Source organism: Styela clava, chromosome 8, assembly GCF_964204865.1.
Source record: "Styela clava chromosome 8, kaStyClav1.hap1.2, whole genome shotgun sequence".
Taxonomy (NCBI): Eukaryota; Metazoa; Chordata; class Ascidiacea; order Stolidobranchia; family Styelidae; genus Styela; species Styela clava.
In genome coordinates this window covers 7,682,221-7,704,669 of record NC_135257.1, presented here as the reverse complement: position 1 = coordinate 7,704,669, position 22,449 = coordinate 7,682,221, and the positions used below count along the sequence as shown (strand labels likewise).

The 22,449-nt window shown below is 35.9% G+C and overlaps 1 protein-coding gene across 3 annotated transcripts; it reads right to left on the bottom strand.

Moving 5' to 3' along the window:
• Nucleotides 1-60: 60 nt before the first annotated feature.
• On the bottom strand, nt 61-21,558 carry LOC144425794 (calcium-activated chloride channel regulator 1-like). 3 transcript variants are annotated; one of them, XM_078115448.1, is made up of 20 exons: nt 21,284-21,558; nt 19,277-19,414; nt 18,891-19,038; nt 18,356-18,470; nt 16,890-17,043; nt 15,760-16,011; nt 15,202-15,423; nt 11,612-11,725; nt 11,339-11,533; nt 10,939-11,199; nt 10,532-10,690; nt 10,357-10,459; nt 10,134-10,213; nt 9,829-9,901; nt 9,021-9,108; nt 7,128-7,264; nt 2,042-2,228; nt 1,338-1,507; nt 1,078-1,122; nt 61-735 (listed from the first exon to the last, which is right to left on the bottom strand). In XM_078115448.1, the coding sequence occupies exons 1-20, from the start codon at nt 21,437-21,439 to the stop codon at nt 620-622; spliced, it is 2,913 nt and encodes a 970-aa protein (XP_077971574.1). In that variant the 5' UTR covers nt 21,440-21,558; the 3' UTR covers nt 61-619. The 3 variants fall into 3 exon arrangements, with proteins under 3 accessions (XP_077971574.1, XP_077971576.1, XP_077971575.1); XM_078115449.1 differs by lacking the exon at nt 1,338-1,507 and having other exon boundaries at nt 641-735; XM_078115450.1 differs by lacking the exons at nt 18,891-19,038; nt 19,277-19,414; nt 21,284-21,558 and having other exon boundaries at nt 16,890-16,951; nt 18,356-18,437.
• Nucleotides 21,559-22,449: the final 891 nt, after the last annotated feature.

Sequence of the window (22,449 nt, the reverse complement as noted above, 5' to 3'; positions counted from 1 at the left end):
ACCTACGCGCCTATACGCTATATCTATATTTGCGTGTATGTAGTTAGGGCAGAGCAGAGATGCCAATGCTAATTGCACGACACTAAGCAATTCGATATTCGTCGCTGTAGGTAAGAATAAAGATTATCAAATAACAGACGATGAAAGAAAAATCAAAAACGAAAAAACTAGGTTATAAAATGATATGAGATGCAACGTAATCATCAAAGTTTTTTAGCCTTTATGTTTATATCAAATAAAATTAAATCGGGAGGGAATACAGTGTGACAAAAGTGTAAATATACATTCGATATGTATTATCTGGGTTTTTAAAAATAAATTTTGAATTAATGCTATTCAAAATTATATTTTTTGAAAATTCAGAATGTCAAATTTATTGTGATTTTGGCACAGTTTGCTATGTCTTCATATTAGCAAATTTTAAAATTTCATAAAGTTGACCACCGAATCTCATTTGGGACGAATCCGAAGTATGAACTGTTCTCGCGAAAAAGTTATTTGTAAGTAAATTTATTAAAAATATTTCTACGTAAAATAGATAACTCATTACAATATACAAATATCTAACAATCTTCTGGAAGTGTTGTGATTTAAACAAATTCCATCAACCACGCAATAGCTAAATTCTATACGGATTCTCGTAAGTGTGGTCATGGGCTTCTTCGTTTTGCTTGCGTAATGCTCTTCTTCTGCGACAGTAAAACACGGCAACAAGTATCAGTAGAGAGATGACTCCTGTAATAAAATAGTAAAAACATCAATTAACACCTGTTTTTACGCGACAAAAGGACATAGAAATAATAAAGGCCCCCAGATATTGCTAGAATATATTTTTATGAGGTATCTAAAACCATCGATCAGAACTTTGGCAGTCATTCGTAAGTGGGGAGATTGGAAGTGCCCTTTTTTTCCTTAAGAAAAAATAGGCTAAAGCTGGCTAACTATTCTCATATGGACTGGCGACGAGAGGTCGTGGTTCGCCCTATGAATAAGCGGTTTTGTCGGCTTCTCCCTCCCTCGTGATAAATATGTAAATCCTATCCTATCCCACACAATTGTCCGACAATCGAATCTTACCAATTGCTCCAAGAATCACGCCAAGAAGTAATCCAAGACGATCATCTGAATTAAAAAATGAAATAATATTAAAAAAAATGGTAAGCATGAAAAACCGAATTTGATATCAGCAAATGTTTTTGCAAATTTAATCAATGAAATATGATCCAACTGCTTTTTTTTTTATATTACTTTTAATTGTATTTAGATACAATTTTCATAAAATTTCATTGTATATATTATGTGAAAATTTCAATCTTCAAATGTATTTGGATTCTCACCATTTGGTTCCAAAACTTCTTTTGCAGTCGTTGTACTTATAGCGGCCGACGTCGCTGTTTCTGTTGTTGGTGGTATTGACGGGGGAATAATGAAAAAAGTCACCATAGCAATATTTGAGATTTCAGAAGGATTTGCACTCTCGTCGAAAGCGCGCATTGCAAACGCAACTCTATAAAATATATTTATTATACATATAGAAATTCACTTTTCGTGATATAATCATTTAGTAGGGCGCTCCCGAAGTATGTACAACAACATGGCGCATAACCTGAACCCTAACCGGGTACACATACTATGTTCAGGTTGTGCGCCGTCTTGGCGCACATACTTCTGGAGGTCCTTTAGTAGTGGCTCATATTCATAGAAATTCCTTTGCTACACAGAAGAGTAGAGCAACGTAAACACTCCTGCGGGATTCTGTCGTGAGAAATAAAATTGAGCTGTAACTTCTCACCAAAAAGAATGGTTGTGTGCAAGGAGAACAGTTTGAATCGAATGTTGTGAGAAATAAGTTAATAATGAGCTATATATATGTACAAAACTGAACGATTTTAGTTGCAGTTATATACTGCGCTTCGCAACCCTCCCGAATAATTGATTCAAAGTTGAAAGAATTTTTGAAACCATTTTCTATTGTAGTATCAGCTCTCATCCATAAGTTACATTTAGTGAAAAACATAGTAAACAAATACGTCAATCTCACCGAACTGAATTTTCATTTTGCGGCAAGTCTCTCAGTATTAATGAAAATTCTTCAAAGTTAGTATTTGGTTTTGGCTGACTCAGGTCGCCTTTTGTGATCATATTATCCGTAACATTTTTTTGTGACGCAAAGTCTATCCTTATGGGCTTGGAACTTCCGTAGGAATATCGAATCTCATATCTAGAAGCTGTAAAAGTGAAAAGATAATTCTTATTTGAGAGATGTATACATTTAATAATTCATTTGGCTTAGTTCAGGGGTGGGCAACCTTTTTCGGCTCGCGTGCCACCATTATTACCTTAAGTCATCAATGGTGCCACAATCGGCTAAATCTAACGACAAAATTCTTCCGTGTGCCGACCAAAATTAAAAACAACGCTTTGCTTATTTAAAAAAAATACACAATAGTAAACCTTTTAAACGTGTACAGCCAGATTCAGCATTCGGTAAAATATCAGTCCGACAAATAGATTTGATTACTTCTATTATTCTATTTCAGTGAGACTTCTATTGCATTACCGATGATAGAGATTTTACATTGATTGGGTTTATACTTATACACGAACTACTGGATTCATCTTTCATGCTACTCCTATTACGAGACCTAATAAAGCTCATAACCATGAATAGAGATGCACAAGCATATGTAGATGAAAACATGGAGAGTAATGCAGTTGCAAAGTTTTTGAGACACGAAAAATTTTCGGGAATGGCATCCCAAGCACGCAATAGTTCGTTTTCTGCACTTCTCTCTTGTATTCCCTTCCCTAATCGCTTATATTTCTTTCGAAATCAATTTATAACAGTAAGGTAGCAAGTAACTCTAACCAACATGAGCTGTACAACTTCATAAATCAAGCAGAAATGAGGAAAAAGGTTGGCAGACGAACAATATTACGTAACAGTGTAGGTAACCAAATGACTGTTGCGCTCTTCTCGACAAAATTTCTCAAGAGCTCCATTCGTTACGTCATAATATATTTTTTGTAGCCTCATGTATGGTGGCCCATCGTTGTCACGCGTAAAATTGAAAAAAAAAATGAAAAAAAAATAAAAAACACTGAAAATAAAAGCAAAATAAAAAAAATAGGGGTGAAAAAACATGAAAAATAATTAAAAACAAAAATGAAAAAAAAAAAAAATGAAAAAAAATAAACTAAAAATAAAAACGAAAATAAAATAAAAACGAAATAAAAAATGCAAAAAAAAAAAAATTGAAAAAAAAAAAAACTTGAATAAAAAGAAAATAAAAAGGTTGACAACGATGGTCCGCCTCGTGGCCCATCGTTGTCACGCGTTTTTAATTTGAGAAAATTTGCTGCTGCTTGGGATCAACGTTGTCAGGAATAATCATACGCGCACAAATGTGTTCCCTGGGTTTCTAACTCACTACTGATTTTATTGAGCAATATCCAATAAATTAAATATGAAAATGTTTTATAAATTTTCCATGCTACAAGTTCAACCAAAAGTAATATATTTATAATAATGTTAAAAGAATATAGAATTGAATACGAAAATTCGGAAAATTTGTTTTTACGTGTAGAAGGTAATTGAATTAGAGAATGCTGCTTAACTGCTCAGTTGTCCGGACACTCGTGCGATGCCGCTACCGTCTGACCAAAGGGGTTATAGTCGCTTTGCGTCTGACCGTAACGGTACCCATGCAATCACTCATGAAACGAATGGGAGATACGGATAGTCTTGTAGAATATACTGAATCAAGGGATGGATCATTGGTCTGGATCGGTATGTTATGGCTGTACGGTATGGGGCAGGCGCAGAGAGTGTTTCAGTAGTCTATACTATATTCTACTAGACTATCCGTATCTCCCATTTGTTTCATCGATACGGTCTGGCGCAAAGCGACTATAACACCTTTGGTCAGACGGTACCGGCATCGCACGTGTGTCCGGACAACCTAGCAGTTAAGCAGCATTCTCCAATTCAATTACCTTCTACACGTAAAAACAAATTTTCCGAATTTTCGTATCCAATTCTATATTCTCTTATCATTATTATAATTATATTACTTGTAGTTGAACTTGTAGCATGGAGAATTTATTAGGGATGGGACGAGTCCGGCATTACAGAGATTCGACGAATCCGAGTAATAGGTCAGGGACTCGAATCGAATCCTCCGAGTCCGTGACGTCACAATGTAAAAGTAGAAAAACACGTTTTCGACCATACTACAGAATCGCGCGCTCACAAACATACGTCGTAGCTCATATTTTTGCCTAATGGTTCCGCAGATAGCTGTTGAATCAATATAAAAATATATTTTTCGTCTTTTTTGGCGGCCATAATACAAACGTAAACGTGGGTCAATGTGCGCCTTGGCTGTGAACTGGATTTACAGCCCACCACCTTGCGTTAATTCTGGGCGGCTATTTAGAAATTCTTACATGTCAAATAGGAAAATAAAAAGCTTTTGACTACAATGCTTTCCCATAATTTCAGATATTTCTAGCCTTAAATTTACTATGCCGCGTGTGCAAATGGTAGAAAGATGCCACTCGTCGTCAATACAATGCTTGCAATTTAGTAGTTCATGTAAACGTTCTGAAACGCTCCATGCTTTCCATTGCTCCCTTTTTAGAGAAAGGATTGCACGTAATAAACTCGATTTAAAAGAGGTATTGGTGAGATTTCCCATTGGGTTGAACGAGCGCATGTTTCATATTTATTTACGCAAATTGAAAACTCAAAAATATTGCGCTGACACATATTTTATTGTGTATCACATGTATACCAAAAACGATAGATAGTTTGAAGGCGACTGGCGCATCATCATTGTTATGAGCGATCAATAGTTTAATATTAGTTCAATATTATCTGGATATCTGTCGTCGTTTTTATTAGGAGTGTTATAATACACACGGGTGATATTGTTACATATCGTCACGCTAATAACCGAATTGCGTAAGTCATTTTTAGCAGTTTTGAGAAAAACGTAAAAAACTTCCTATTGAAATTGCTATGCCATTGAGAGTCAATAATTTGCCATGGTTGAATTTTTTGATCGTAGCCGGATTTAAGGTAATTTGTATTACGCAGTCATGTGACGTCATAATGACGCACTGTGACTTAGCCAGAAATATGTCTATGACTAGGGGACATACGCAATTTTGCAACTTGACTATATGTACCAGTCCTGAAAACCAAACAATCCAAAATCGAATGTAATTCTTAGTATATACGAAGTCTAATCCCCAAAATACCTAATCTGTTTCAATTACATTATTTTTTATGTTTAAAATATATATTTCATCAATATATACAACACGCTCTGCACATCCACCGAAATAAGACTAAAGTTAAATATGAAGAATAAAACAGCGATGTACCCTTATATTAAAGCCAACCAAGGTGAATTGGACTCAGACAGTAAATATCACAAGTGCACGCCTTCCTATACTGTAGTATAAATTGAAATTTATAAGCGCTAAGCTAGAATCTGAGATGCAAAAACTCGAAAATCCTTGGCCGAGGTTATTTTGCCTTTGTGACGTCACAATAGTCCTGCGCTAACAGTGATAATTCATTATGACGAAACAATTGAACAAATTTGCATATTATACAAAATCTCTATTTTTATGGGTTTCGGAATTCTTAAAATAAAATCTGAGTTAACAGACAGGATTACATAAATACCTGTTTTATAAAAAACTCAAAACCGCCTGAAATGACTTACGCAATTCGGTTATTAGCGTGACGATATCTAACCTTGAATTTCAACTAGTTAAGGTATGTAGTGAGATTTATAGGGGAAAAAGTACAAACATAGGCGTAAATTAGTAAAAACAGAATTGATTATAGACTCGGTAAAAACGACGTGGACTCGAAATCGAATCCGAGTCCAAAATATGCCTGGATTCGACCCGAATCCGAGTCCGGATCCGAATCCCGGCCCATCCCTAGAATTTATAAAAGATTTTCATACTGAATATTGCTCAAGGAAATTCGAAGTGAGTTAGAACCCCATGGAACACTGTTTGTGCGCGTAGGACTTTTCCTGACAACGTTGGTCCCAATCAGCAGCAAATTTTCTCAAAATAAAAACGCGTGTCAACGATGGGCCACGAGGCGGACCATCGTTGTCAACCTTTTTATTTTCTTTTTATTCAATTTTTTTTTTTTTTTTTTGCTTTTTTTTTATTTCGTATTTATTTTATTTTCGTTTTTATTTTTAATTTTTTTTTTACATTTTTATTTTTTTTTATTTTTGTTTTATTTTTTTATGTTTTTTCACCACTATTTTTTTTATTTTACTTTTATTTTCGGTTTTTTATTTTATTTTTAATTTTTTCAATTTTACGCGTGACAACGATGGGCATACTCATGCCATGGCTAACAGCTAACTAACAGATTGGTAACAAATGATAATGAATTAACGAACACCTTAGTTTCATCAGATAATTCAGTCTTGAAACTTTTCATCTGAACGAGAATGATCTCGTTTCCGAGGCCTTGCTCGTGTGCCGAATAAATGGGCTCGTGTGCCAATTTTGGCACGCGTGCTAGGGGTTGTCCACGGCCCCCTGACCTAGTTCAACAATTACCGTGCGATGGTAAATAATGTAATAACTTGTAAATGTAACTCATACTGCTGCAGTCTAGCGATGATGGCTGAAGCGTTTTTAATCAGACATCAATTATTGCTGTGCTGTAGATGTAGTATGTTAAATCTTTCAACTTTATTCATTTAACTATTGGGTCGCTTACTGTTAGCATCAGCAAATCGCTACGTATTTGTTTTCTTGTTTAATAAAATTTACTTGTGTTATATTTTATTATAGATTCATTCTAAATGTGCTTTAGATTTAAGTTGAATAAAGCCTCATATCAAGGTACTACATTTCTCATTCATTGCAAATAATATGTTTTTCCCCAAAAGCCTACTATATATATCGCCCTTAATATTAATCTGGTACTTTTCGTATCAAAGTTATTTTAAAGGGCTTTGTAAAACAGACCTTATGATTCACCGACAGCTACATTTTTTCGTAAGTAGCCTACATGACATTTGACTCCGCAATGAGATTGTATTACATGTTTGTATTCGGGACAAAGACAATATTACCTGTTCCGCTATCATAGTCGTCTCCAGGTGATGTGAAACTGAGGTGAACACCGATTGAAGCGTCGCTTAGATCAGCTTGTTTAGCTTCAAGATCGATGACTTTATTGGGTGGAATAGTATCACTTGTTGACACACTTCTGTAATACCAAGAAGAGAATAAAAAAAACATGAAATGATATTCAACTGTAGTATGAGACACACTGCATGACTTTTTTTCAAGAATTTAGAATGCAATATTATGATTATCCGTGAATTTTTGAAACTGCCGAATCTTTGAGCATGAGGATCAAAAAGTCCCAAGCTTGAAAAAAAAGTGGAAATTGACTGGGAAGCGCCCATTCTCACTTTATCGTGGTTGAACCTAAAAGCCGCATTCATCTAGACCAGTGATCACCAACGCGTTGCCCGCGGGCACCAAGTCGCCCGCGAAGACCATATGAGCCGCCCACAGGTCTGTTCCAAACTAAGCCTATTAACGGCTCTTATAAGTAAGCTACATCAATTATATTTTGTCCTGCTATTTTAGTATAAATCACACTTATATGGGAACTAGAAATGACACTATATTAATTATTGTAACCATCAACCTTATTTTTATTTGACCTCAGTAATGTGACGGGTCAATTGACACTCTCCTAATTATGACATCCCACTGAGATCACTTTCCACGAACCCGCGCTTTTTCTTGTCCGTTGGTTAGCGGAGCAGTAATAATACAATTATTGATTCCAAAGAAAAATCCATCATTTGCACGATGAATGGGAGGTGGATAAATTTATACCACCATGAAAACAGCCTGCGTGTGTCTCATTAGTGGGGCGATTTTAGCGACGGCAAAGCGGAGAGATATTTCACATCTTGTCACGTAATCTTCTGCGCTAACTACCCACTGGTCAGCAGTCAGCACAGAACGGACAGAAAAAGCTCGCGATTCAAATCATACAGCAATCCTATTTTACGAGACCATCGTTTGTTTCAACCTATCCTTTCGAATCAACTTTTTTGACAAAAACTCAGGATAGGAGGAGATTTACATATTTATCCCGAGGGAGAAGATAGCCGATAGGACTGCTTAACCCAATGACAAACCACGGCTTCTCGCCGGTTACCATTCGATGTCGGGTATGGGATTAGTTAGTTATTTGTTTCCGGAAGCCTGGACTTGATGGCGAAGGAAGTCTTAACCGACCAGCGGTTACGTGAACCACCCTACGGCGCGAGGAGTCCAGCAATCCTTTCGCACATAACTATCCCCGCATGGGATTCTAGCCTGCGAACCTAACGCTTAACACGATGGGCCATAGCGCCGCGACTCACTCCAACAAGAACAAACATGGAACACGCCTCACTGATGAAAATCTGAAGACTCGCTCAGAGTTACAGTGTCAAGTTACGCGTCGGAGTATAATACTCTGCAACATTTGATAGTACAACTGACCTTTACCGACCTTTGACCCCGGAAAATTCTTCCTATTCTTTACCATTTTAAAATTTTCGGTGCTTATTAGTCCATTTTATCTTAGACTTGTGCAGCGTGTTGAAATTCAATTTGAAAACATTCAGTTTTGAAATACATGTGTTATTGATAGAAATTTATTTGCAACGTTATGATAATCGTTTGATTTCCTGAAGAATCCTAAAGTTTATTAATGTCTCTACTTCACTAAATACCAGTAATTATATCAATAATTGAAGCTTAATCGGGCAACTAATTTTTTTAAAAGTGTACATTGAACTGGTAGCCCGCAGCTTAATCTGTACCCAAAAAGTAGCCTTCGGCTTCGAAAATGTTGGTGACCCCTGATCTATACCCTCCCTGTCTTGTAATGCAGTTTTTCCGAGCCGTGACCACCTTTTTTAATTGAAATATATACATGCATATGTTCAACTTACCCAGTGTATGCTAGTCCAGGACTAGAGGCAACTCTCTGTAAAGGTCCTTCAATGCTTGCTGCTTGGGTATCCCCCTGCTCAAATGTACCTATGATGTTAACGTTAGTATTCGTGAGCAACATACATGCATTAAGCTTTACTGAATATAATAGTATAAAACAGAGAAATTTAGCTACCGTGATTCTCCCAGAAACAGAAATGTAATGCTCAAAATTCAAATATATGGACTCGAAAATCGCGCAAAACATTGGTCCATCATATGTGGAAAGAGGCGATTTTTATACAACTACGAAAAAGAGTTCAGCAATAGAAGGGTATTAGGCCCACTGTGTCCAATAACAAAGTATGCAAATATCACATACAATATATCAAAAGACATCTAAATTCATATGTATATTACGGTCATGGTTCGGTAAACAGGTCACATATGCGAGGATCACGTTCAGCGATGGCGTTTATGGTGTTTAAAGAGTCTGGATGAGAATATGCGTTTTGTTTGTAGAATAAATCTGTAGGGAATTGTTAGGATTGGAAATATATCCAGCGTAACATTATGATAAAGTCAATATTCACAAGTAAAATGTACGATTTTTAAGAGTATTTAAAAACATTACAGTTGACTGCGGAGTTTAGGGCAGTGTGTATGATAATAGAATACGTTGGTGCAGTGTAAAGGAGTAATAAAAAAACTTTTTAACTCTGGCTTTCATGTTGGGCGCTTATAAAAAAAATGTTCCCATGAGCGGTTTAATGACATTCACAACATTGAATATTTATTTATGTAGTCGCCAAAACTACTTGTTTTTACCATTTCTTGTGGCTGAACGGGAACCTTGAGCGCCGTCTTCTTCGTGCGATGCGTCATCTTTAAACACTAATACCTGAAAAATATATGAGGTATTAAAAATTCAGTTTCAAAATAAACAAAACATATAAATTATAAGCAGTATAATATAGATAAAAAAATGAACACTATACGCTTTGGAAATAATCAAATAATGGGAAGCCGATTTTTTCGATGGTTTTTAGTTTAGTTAGCCGAAACAAAACTATTTTTATCTCGTTTTGACGGCACTGATAATAAGTACTTCAGTAATTCATACAGTGGATTACCTCAACATAATATCTTCCTTTGGAATTGAAATTGGAATAATATTTTGAATAGACTCCGTCGTCTTTCTTAAAGTCAGCACCTGTTGTTAAGAAAATAAATGGGATTCTGAGATTCCATAATTTATATTTGTATAAAAAAGAGGAGAAACATTGAGACTGCATTAAAACAAGAAACAGGCTATGTACACAAACATTGTAATACATCCTGATCGATGCCGCATACCTTTTCCGTTGTCAAGGAGTATAACATTAGAAGTTGTACTGTCGGGTTTAACCACAGTTGCATTTACAGACGCTCCCAACACTGGCAAACCATTCCGAAATACCTAAACATAATTGCAATATATTATTATTTAGTCATTCAACTTATGCAAATATGTTTCAATTGCCACCACTACCTCAGCTATTATGACAGCTGCCTTGCTTTCTGAAACGTCGGAAGCCAAAATTTTTGCTTCGACTGTTACAGGATTACCGCCAGTTGATGCAGTGGATGTAACCGTGACAGTTGACTCGTCTGATACATTGCTTTGTATTGTATATTCCCAAGTACCAGGCTGTAAATATAACAGAATCCTGTATATAAACCGGAAATCTAAATATTCGATCATATCGAGGGATCATCAATGGTAGGTCACGCAGCCAAGGAAAATATACCGGTTAAACAGAGCGGTCCATCAAAAATACCACTGCATGAAAAACTCCATGAAACATTGAATTCTAAATGCTCACTGATAGGTTATAAATTTTGATATATATACCGTATATTCAAAACATGTTCGAAAATTAGAAACTTCTTACATACTTTAACCGTTTCTGGGATGACAAATCTCACTGACGAAAATTGTTCCTCCACCTCGTGTATTGGGGAACCGTCACAATAACTCTTGTGTGATGAAATACGGTTGGAGTAAATACACGATCGACCAGGAGGTGTTATTTCAACAGTTGGTTCTTGAATGTCCCAGGTAAACGTGAACACAGTATTTTTTCCCACCGACCCATCAATTGCCACGGTTGAACTAACAATTCTTCCAGGTTTTAGATTTTCATTACGATTCACCAACTGAACAAAAAAATGAACTAAGTTAGGAAAAAAGCAATTAACAAAAAAAAAATAAGGTCGAATTTAGCGAGGGAGAAATATTGGGAAATAGAAAAGAAATACCGTTAACATGAAACAGGGGAAGGAATGGAAATTAAACCTGAATAGATTCAGAAGACAAATCTCCATCTTTTGACTTTGTCAGTGCTGCAATTATATTTGTCAATTGAGAAGCAGTATTAGTAGTGCCATCGCTGTAATACCAATTTCCTCCACTTTGTTCCGATAGACTTGCTAAATCATGGTTTACATTGGTATCACTCACTCCAATAAAAACTGAGTGAATGATAACATTCTGTAAAAGTAAAATCGTTTTGATGACAAGATATGAATTAAAACGACATTGAAATGAAAAAAAATATTCAACGTTTACTTCCATCAATGCTTCAGATGCAATATTTTCGACATACGGAAGCTGTGTCTCTTGTCCGTCCGTTAACACAACCAATATTCCACCAGCTGGCTGTCCACCATCGAACTTTAGTATCTAAAAAAAATCAATAATTTAGTATCTATAGTGTTAGATACGTGGCGTACATATAGAGGCAAGAATATATGGTATGGTATGCAGTATACACCATCTTATATAAAGTCAACCAAATATACGTACACAGCCAAAGCCATATGTATAGACAGCCATTCCAATATACAGCCAAGCAGGTGTTGTACAAACACAGTCAATCCATTCCACATACATGCACCTTATAAAGGCTATATGCTGCACCCATAGTTAAAGAATCCGCCGCTCGTGGCGGATGGATAGATATGTGAGAAGTCGCAATCTAAGAAGTCATATTGTCCCAGACAGCTGGTCGCTCCTATGACGAGTGCGTTAAAAAGGCTTACACTGTAGGTAATTACATAATACATAAAAGGCGAGTTTATTAACCTGAAATCAATCAAATTAATAATTGCTTTCTGGTTACTGGGTAGGGCTGGCAAATTATTCGAATATTAGAATAGCGGTTTACTATTCGAATATCTGATGAACGGGGCGTGGACATAACACTCTCGAGCAACGAATCAAAGAATCAATCATTACACAACACACTTGCGGTTTTTTGGCGACCACGCCAAAAACAAACACATCAAAGTTGAGTGTTATATTTGCGTTATAGTGGTTTTATTCATTCATTTTCAGTAGCTACGATACTGCTTTAATGTTAAAATGAGCATAATGTGCGTCAATGCCGCGGCAATATCAAGTTTTAGTGGGCCGTTTCGTAAAATTTGAAACACCAATACAAGTATTTAATGAAGTAACATAACGAAGATTTCTAAACGAATAGTCGATATATACTGATTTGTAACTCATTAGTAGCAATGCCATTACGTCAATTTTATCAGAATTATTGACGAATACGCAGTGACGACATTTCCAAAATCTTATTTAACGCGAACATAACATGAACAAAAGTACAAACATAAAAAGACAACGAGGCCGGGGACCAGTACCCAAAATATTGTGCTCAGCGTTTGTTCCCAATGATCGAACAATATCTTTATAGTTCGTCGAATAAGGTGCACAGTTTTTCGAGAAATAAAAAAAAAATACGTTTATGTCCAACAGGATGCAAGACTTGACACATACGGAATAATAAAAACCGGCATTTGGACGTACATAGATGGCAGGAATAATTACACCCAAATCACAAAAGATACTTATGTATAGTAAAATGTATGTAAAAATTTAAAAAGTCTGCTCACAAACTTTATAGAGCGGGCCGCAAAAAAACACTCCGGCGGGCCGCATGCGACCGATTTCGTCACGTGAAAGTGGCCCGCGAGACGAAAAAGGTAGGGCAGGCCTGGTTTAATGGTTAATCCGGCGCTGACTATTATGCGTAAATACCATGTAAAGCCATTTCAACGCACTCGTGATATGAGCGATCAGCTGTTGTAATGCGATATGACTTTTTAGATTGCGACGTCCAATATATATACCTATATATCCGCAACGAGCGACGGGTTCTTTACGTATCGTATTTACGTTCAGACCCACAAGTTATGTGCGCAATAGACAATGTGGACGCAACCGCATTGCCGCAGCACCCACATAGAGTGCATACATATCGTCACGCTAATAACCGAATTGCGTAAGTCCTTATTGGCGATTTTGAGTTTTTTATAAAATAAGTATTTATGTAATGCTGCGCACCTGTCTGTTTACTCAGATTTTATTTTAAGAATTCCGAAACCCATAAAAATGGAGATTTAGTATGACATGCACATTGGTGCAATTGTTTCGTCATGATGAATTATCCATTGTTACCGCAGGACTATTGTGACATCACAAAGGCAAAATAACCTCGGCGAAGTATTTTCGAGTTTTTGCATCTCGGATTCTAGCTTAGCGCGTATTATTTTGATTTTATACTACAGTATAGAGGGCATGCACTTGTGATATTCACTGTCCGAGTCCAAATCACCTTGGTTGGCTTTTATACGGGGTGCATTGCTGTTTTATTTTTTATATTTAATCTTAGTCTTATTTCGGTGGGTGTGCAGAACGTGTTATATTGATGAAATATATATTTTTAAACATAAAAAATAATGTAATTGAAACTGATTAGCTATTTTGGGGATTTGACATTGTAGATACCGAGAATTACATTCGTTTTTGAAATGTTTAGTTTTCAGGACTGGTGCATATAGTAAAGTTGCAAAATTGCGTATGTCCCCAAGTCAAAGACACATTTCTGCCTAAGTCACAATGCGCCATTATGACGTCACTTAACTGCGTCATACAAATTAACTTAAATCCGGATACGATCAAAAAACTGAACCAAGGAAAATTATTGACTCTCAATGGCATAACAATATCATTAGGAAGTTTTTTACGTTTTTCTCAAAACTGCTAAAAATGACTTACGCAATTCAGTTATTAGCGTGACGATATGAAACAGATTGACTGTGTTTGTACATCCCTCAAAATAGCTGTATATGTATATTTTGTTGGCTTCATATGACATTGCACATCACTTAAATATATGTTTTTAGTATGTTGAGTTGACAATTTGTACATATGATATTTCTGTGTATGTGCATTGCATGAACGGCTGTATACTCGTATGCATATTGAACAACCGGATCTATATGTATATTACCTGGATAATAAATACATATAACATTGACGCAGACACTTTTTTAACTATTGTATATGATTCTTTTTGACTGGTTGGAAAAAAAAAATTAACTTGACTCAACTGTAGATTATTTGAATAAATGTATAAGTATATTGAGTTGTCTATAATTTGCAGATGTCACTGGCTATGTATGTATGTACATTTTAACGGCTGTAAATGTATAGAGCGTTGACTACACATACATGTGACACTGGCTATGTATGAGCATTGCTTCAAAGGCCGTATATGCATATCACATTGGCTTTTGTATATTGCTTTGGCTGTCTGTATAGTGTGTATACGTATGTTAGGTTGGCTGTATATACATATAAGGCAGTGGTTCCCAAACTTTTCAATATTGTTACCTCTAAATCGAATTACCAAAATCTCAATTACCCCCCTCATAAAAATTCAGCAGTCATATCGTTATTACTTTTAACCAAAGACTTGACTTTAAAATGATAAACCTGCGCTAGCTCAGCATTTTAGCCCACAATCTGTACGGCGAAGTTAGTACGTCCTAATACAGTGGTGACTAAATGACTAGGGCTAGGCTCATTGACCAGATGCGAGCATTACATGTCCAGCTTTTGAGCAGACTAGTCAAAAAGTATGGGGATTACAAAGGAAATTGTTAAAACAGTGAACGTCTGGATTGACCCCCAAAAATTGCCAAATTACCCCTTTGGGGGTAATTACCCCCAGTTTGGGAACCACTGATATAGGGTATTGGATGTATATGCATATATATTTAGTTGACTCTATATGCATATGAGCCGTCTGTATAGGCACTTCACGTTATCAACCCACTCGGTTGCGGCAATGACAAGCAACATACTTCGATTCCCTTCCGAATTCCACTTCCAATTCCCGTGCCTCCGCTAGCTGTGCCAGGAAGAAGTGCTGTCAAATCATTTCTGCTGTCAGTATCAGAAATTTCTGTGAGTTGAGCCAAAATCAACGATATAGATTCAAATGAAACAAGTCCCACATATGAACCAGTACTCAGAACATCTTTGATAATATGATTCACAACTGATCGTAGGTGTACGAGTTTCATCTAATGCCAAAAAAACGATATGAATGAAATCATCGGATATACATAAATACAATTTGCATTAATGAAAACCATCTTCCGAAAGGTTTACTGCCAACCACAACCTTTTCTGGCAAGTAGTTTTGCATGTATTTCTCATTCCAAAAGTGATGATATCAAATTCCGAGCTTAAGCGAGTTAACGAAGCTGAATCGTCATTGTTTAATTCAGTGATTTATTAAGAGTGAAATTAAAGTATTTCAGTGTTTTACCGTTGTTATCAATATTTTTATTAGCACGTGGTAAAATAGGGGGGGGGGGGGAAGCTTTGGGTCAAGCAGAAATTCAAACTGAGCTTACGTTATCTTGCATGCTTCCAGATACGTCCATTACAAAAATTATTCTCTTAGGCACAACTCTTAAAATCTTGAATTCCGGAATAATATCGGTCAATGCTAAGTTCGGCAAATTCGAGCCGTTCCGGAAATCTACTGATTCTAATATGACATCCCAGGTACTTTGATAACTACATCGGATATTTTGAGTATTATTTGCTTCTTCGTTGTGAAGGTTTATCGGATCGGAAGAGTCGCTGTGGCAAAAAGTAGAAACCTGGAAAATTAAATGTTGACAAATAACATGTATCTGATGCAATCTTTTCGTTCCAAATAGTTGCTTCTCTCCAATAACTGATGTTTTATGTTTGAATAGAGCGAAATAGGTGAATATATATATATATGGATACGAGGCTCGCACGAATGATATATGGCTATGTAGGTCAGGTAGTGTTAAGCATGCTAAAACAATTGTTCTGGAAGATAATAAAGCAGTTAACCAAAAAGTTTTGAAAGAGGTAATAAATAGTACTAGAAAAGGTGCTCCCGAAGTATGCGAACCAAGATGGCGGACATCGGAACGTAACATGGGTAACAGGTGAGGGTTAGGCGATAATTTTTTTTTTCAATTTTCCTTATTTTAGTCCTATTATCAGTTCGAAGACTAGCCAAGAGCCTCCCGTAGTATTTATACCTAAAATTATGGCCTAACCCTAACCTAGTACACATATTACATTCCGATGTCCGCCATCTTAGTTCGCATACTTTGGGAGCCCCCTAGAAAATATGGTGAATTAACGGCGGCCAGGATTGGCACTTTAGTTTAGTCTTTAGAGAAATGCATGTGCGAGCTCAATATCGACGAACCCAGAACTAAAAAATCAATCATTTGAAGACGGAAATTAAATCAATGTAATGGTGATTGTCATTGTGTATAATAATGTTTGTTTGGAGCTCCGAATCCAGAAACGATGAAAAGTAGTTCAAAGTAAATAAGTTCATACTAGTTCGTAAATACTACATAAATTGAAATAACTGTATGTGTGACCCAATAGTCGAAAAGAAATCAACTTAACCAGCTGAATATTAAAAAGAAAACGTCGCCATGTACGTACGACTAAACAAGTGATTTTATCAAACAAATTCATCCCGAACCTTATCCAAAAATTGCTTGTACATGATGGATGTTTTCAAGCCCGTTGGCTGCAAGTCATCATCTTTGAAGAAACAAGTCGGATACGGTAAGTATGTTAGTGGATTAAAAATATTGCACACACCTCGATATGTCCCACTGATTGCTCTCGGACAACTTGAATAACAAACAAAAAATTAGTTAACCTTCATGTATATTATGCTTAATTGTATATGGATATGAAGTTGAATTCGGCAAAAATATAAAAATTATTTTTTTTAGAAATAAATTTGAATGATCGCGGAAGGCCGATCCGTGCAGAAGGGGCTATTACTCGAAATGTGATTCAGACAGTCGCTATCTCATAACAAAACAAAAAAAATCACGTGGTAACAGTGGCTGCGTTTTATTAAATTTAGGAAAAAGATGACGAGCTTTGGGAAGCAAGTTAATTTTGGGCAAAATACTGAAGCGGCCTATTGAAAGAAAAAATGTTTAAAAAAACTTTGTTTTCAATTTAAATGAAACAAGAAAATTTTAGGCTAAATATCGGATATCATAGGACTCGGGAGGAAATTTGAAAAACCGTAATTTTGAAATTGATTGTTCCATTAGTAGCAAAAAAAGCAAGAATTCAGCAAAACGACCCAGATCTTTACTTCATGCAGAGAAAAATCGATAAAAATTTTGACAATTTAGAATCTTAGGCCAGTCAGTCAGTAGTTTACTTTTCACCAAAATGAAAATGCACTCACAGTGAACACAAACTTAAAAAAGTTGAAAATGACATTTCATGGGGAAAGGTGACGCGAAAAACCAAAGTTGTTTATCGAGCAGTGACACCTGTGATAAGAGTCTAACTTTGAAAGTTTATTAGAAATAAGACTATATCAAATATTAAGTCCAAAAACCAAATTTGTTACAGAAAAGAGACTCCGGGCACCGTCAAGTACGGGAGGGGTAATCATGGGCAGCGAACAACATAGCAACGACCAATGTAGAGATCACCTTGGCACAGTGACAGCAGGCTGGGTACAGTCATACGGGAAAAGCCATTCGGAAACGGCGTTTAGGTACAAGTTTTTAAAGGTGCACGTTCTGGTGGTGTACCTAACAAGACAGTTATTAAGTAATACATTTAGAACTATGAGTAACGTCTGAATTGTTAACAGTTTCTTAATATGGAACCAGTTTCTAGTGCACTTCAATTCGGCACTGTGACATGGTTACCGGGACTGGAGTCATTAGAAAAATTATCAGAATCGGAATAGTACATTCCAATTCTAGAAAGACGAGAAACAGAGGAATAAACAGGTAAAACATCATTCTAGATTGTGGACTAAGAAGCCCTGAGAGTAACATTTAACCAAGCTAACGTTACACAATCAGATACTCGTGAAACAAATATAAATAGGCAATTCAAAATCGGAAGTGTTTGCGAATAAATAAAATACAACTCAGTGATTAAAAACATGACAAATATATTTACCGAGTTGCTTCGGCCCCTGTCAGTGTATCCAAGTAAAATGCTTGATCATCATTGACTGGATATTCGTCGAACACTCCCCATCTATAATGGCCCCATTCGTGAACAACAGTTTTTCCTTTTTAAGACAAGAATTTATTTATCTAATTCATTCATACTTTCATACATATTTCATACTATTCATGAATTATATCATTAAACAATATCTATATTTTTAATAAATACTCTGAGACAGTGGTTGTCAAACGCGCACAACAAGAGGGCGTAGACAGTTTTCTGAAGAGGCGTGAAGCTGATAAAAATTGAAATATAAAAATAAAATAAAATATATATTAAATATAGATTTGATCTTGCTCGGCCCAATAAACATACTCTCGCTTTATCTGTTATTTGTAGCTTATTGTTAGCTAGTTATTTTTGAGGTGGGCGCGAGACTTGACAAATTCTAAAATATGGGCGCGGCTTATAAAATTTGAGAACCACTACTCTCGAATGTAAGATTATTCAGATCAGTTTTACTTATCAATACCAAATTTACCTCTCGGACCGTAATTGTCTGCCACTGTGTCTAATGATACGTAATCTGGAGTAAGATGGATGTATATGCCGCCTAATCCACATCCTAGGTACGTCCGTGCATAAGGCGTATTCTTTCCGATTTCCGATTCCTCTATCCGAATATCAGCCTAAAAAAAACACTTCTTCAGTTTTGGCGTCTATATCTACCATCAAGAATTAAGATGTTCTAATAAATCGCTCATTTTATTTTACATTCCACTAAATTTGTTCTCATAGTTGAAATCGTAGCATCGTCTTTATGTTATTTACCAGCATCTTGAAACAAAATTATATATTCTATTAATATATATATCTTCGACTTTGCAGTGTGAATAGGAAAAATGATGACAACGGAAGTATACAAACCGAATCATATGATTCTTTTGATGCATTTTCGTAATTCCCAACTGTCCACGTTTTAGGAATCAGTATTGTGATTTCTTTGAAATATGCTCTCTTATGAGTGGCTTCAAACAAATCTGCAGAAGCATCTATCATCATATTCTAACATAATAAAAATAGAACGTTCATATCAGATTTATTTTTATTTGATTGCCATATGCTAGGGTACCATATCCGGAAAGACAAAATTTTAATATGCCACGCTGAGCAATTATACAAACAAAACACTTATATTATGGTATAAATTCGCGATAAATCCAAAGACACAAGCTGTCGTTGCTTTCTCGTGAGAATAGAATGAATACAGAATTGCATTTCACTAGGCTTGCACGTAATTTACGGATTTACGGAATTACGGAATTATTTCGAGTTACGGAAGCGAAGTTACGAATTACGTAAAGTCGTAATTATTGGTCGAGCGCTTTCGCGATTGAAACGAGCTCTCTTCAGAGCAGTCAATTCCGTCGATTGTAAAAAATTAAAGTTTAAGTAAAAGAAGTTAGAGTTCTGGTATTCGCAGCCGTTTTTCTCTCTCTTCTTAGGCAGATGGGGAAGGCATAACGCGTCATTTACTAACCTATTATCAACTTATCTAGGATGGCCAATGTACATATTAACCGTAAATAAGGAATAGAATTGTGTTGAGACCGATGAACGTCGGGTGAAACGACTAAAGAATGTAAGAGATCAACTTATAAAACATGGTCTATTTGTAAATGCGTGATAATTAATGCCGCGCTTATCAAACATCAATATAAAGACGGAAGAGAAATTGCGTAATGAACCAACGCAACTTAAGTCTTTTCGACATCGGTAAAGCGATTGAGACGGCAGAGAAACAACAATTCGACGGGATTTTTTATTATTATAAATTTTAGGTCGCGAAATGATTTAATTTAAAATGAAGCATAGAATTCGGAATATCGTCAATAAGTCGGCATCAATAATTATTATAAAATGCTAACTAAGTAGTAAAGTCGGATATTGGTGAAATAACAAGTCTTCGTCGCGAGGCATGCGAAAGTATAATCAAACGAGAGAATACGCTTGTAGTTGATTAATAAATTAGCAACCCGAATTTTTTTTTTAATACGAAAGTCGTATTAATACGTTAATACGATTTCAAAAAAGTGAACTATCGTTTCCTAAATTTATTACCAGTGTTGGTAATGATAAAATTGATCGCATAAAATTTGGTGATAAAGTGGATAAAAAAAAATCAAAGCTAACACAAAAGATAAAAATCAGAGTAAAATTATTTTGAATTCACTCCTTGACATTTGTCTTTAACATCTGTCGCCGGCGTGTAGTACTGCCGGGAATATGAAAAACAAACTTCGATGTCCCATCCGGAATAGAAGTGGATTAAATTGGTTGTTATGATAGGTTTAAATGTGTGAAAAAAATATCGCAATCACGGGGTCATTACGTAATCGATTTGGCCGTAATTACGGAATTGATTTTTGTCAATTACGTGCAAGCCTACATTTCACTAAATCAAATGCAGGTTGTTTCTGTGAACGATAACAATTATGAAAAAGCACAAAGTAACGGTGTAAAGCACAGGTATTGGTAGTTCAACCAAAATACAGAGTACAAATATCTGACAATTAAAATCATATGTGACATCACAATTATCTGAATCTAACGCAATCCGTGTTGCACAACAAGGCCTTCATGTGACATATCTCTGAAAATATCGATTTCTGGATGCGTAATATCTGAAAACTCAAGGATTTGTGGCAGGGATAACACTGTATTCAAAAATCGCTGACATTCAAGCACTTTTTAACATTTCTCCCTAACACAAATTTTACCACTAAAATCGCGGACATGTCCGGAAAAAAAGTGTCGTATGGCAACCCGCCAATTGATTTGCGTTACAACAATTCGTATAATGCGGTCTTTATCATAGGCGGTTGGACTACATAGTAATATTTCATTTCCACACACGCTGACCCTAAATCTTACCTTGACATCGTCAATCAAATTTTGATCTTCTGTCACATTTGGATGTATCGCAATCACTACTCCACGATAACCATTGTCGACAAGTACTGTTTGCGAAGAAAAGCAATTGACAATCCGGAATAAACATACTATTACAGTTAAATGATAAGAAATCATCGTTGAAACAAGATTTACCCACGCTTGCTGAATGCAACATATACACTAAGTGATATGTATAATTAGGCTATATCTAATTGGTTGTAATTGAAACGTAGTTACTTTTCCCGTCTATCCAACCTTTGTGTAATAACAATAACTTTTTTGACATATATTGGGTCTGCTTTCATCAAATGGGGGAATTTTTAAACTAGTTTCGTTTCTTTGTCTGATCGTGTATTATGATTGCAGTCTCGCCAACGAGTTTCTTTGTGTTTTAGCAAGTCCTGGCTGAAAAGCAATTTGAGAGCTGAAAGTCAGAAGGTTTTGTTTGATGCTATTCAATAGACTCCGTTGGATGTATTTGGACATAAACATTGGTGGCCGACTATTCAGTTGTGAAATTCTATTGAAATTGAAATTCTATTTAAAAATTCTATGAAATTCTATTCTTTACAATGAGTGGTGCAATGTTGGCATGATGGGTTATATATATACATATAACAAAGTACTTTCAATATCTTTCTAAAGACTGTTTTTGACAGGTCCCGAATGTTTTGATCTCCTTTATAATTTATTGGGCACGAAAGGTACATAGGCTATGTTGTTGTTAAAAAAACTTCCTTGTCAACAAACGGACCAATCGACTTCCCATTTTTGTTCTTTGTGAATGGTTGGAGCCACAAGAACGATATTACTTTTATTTTCTATTATTTTCCGAGTCGCATGGGACCTTTAGATTTAATTATTTCGGCGGTCATTGCGCCACCGCGTAGCATTGCCTTAACCATTTCCCCCTATTTTCGAAAAAGCGGTGCTCACTGCTCTGCGGCCTTGCTCGTACTGTTAACGGCGTGGTAGTGAAACTTTATTTCAATTTTTATTTGAACATTCTGGATGACCAGACAAGAAATTTTAGGATCAACGGATCGAATAAATAGAACAGATACTATGAAAAAAAGAAAGAACAGAGAAAAACGGATAAAAACTACGAACGGTATGTTTGTTTACCTTTGCAGACTAGGCTAAGC

Bases quoted from the DNA above. Each gene is read 5' to 3' on its own strand.
- LOC144425794 (XM_078115448.1), bottom strand. From the start codon at position 21,439: ATGATTTCTTATCATTTAACTGTAATAGTATGTTTATTCCGGATTGTC. The intron at 19,039-19,276 runs GTTTGTATACTT...TGTTTTTTTTAG, and splicing joins CAAAAGAATCATATGATTCG to GCTGATATTCGGATAGAGGA. The intron at 16,012-16,889 runs GTTCGGGATGAA...TTAATTTTCCAG, and splicing joins ACAAGCAATTTTTGGATAAG to GTTTCTACTTTTTGCCACAG.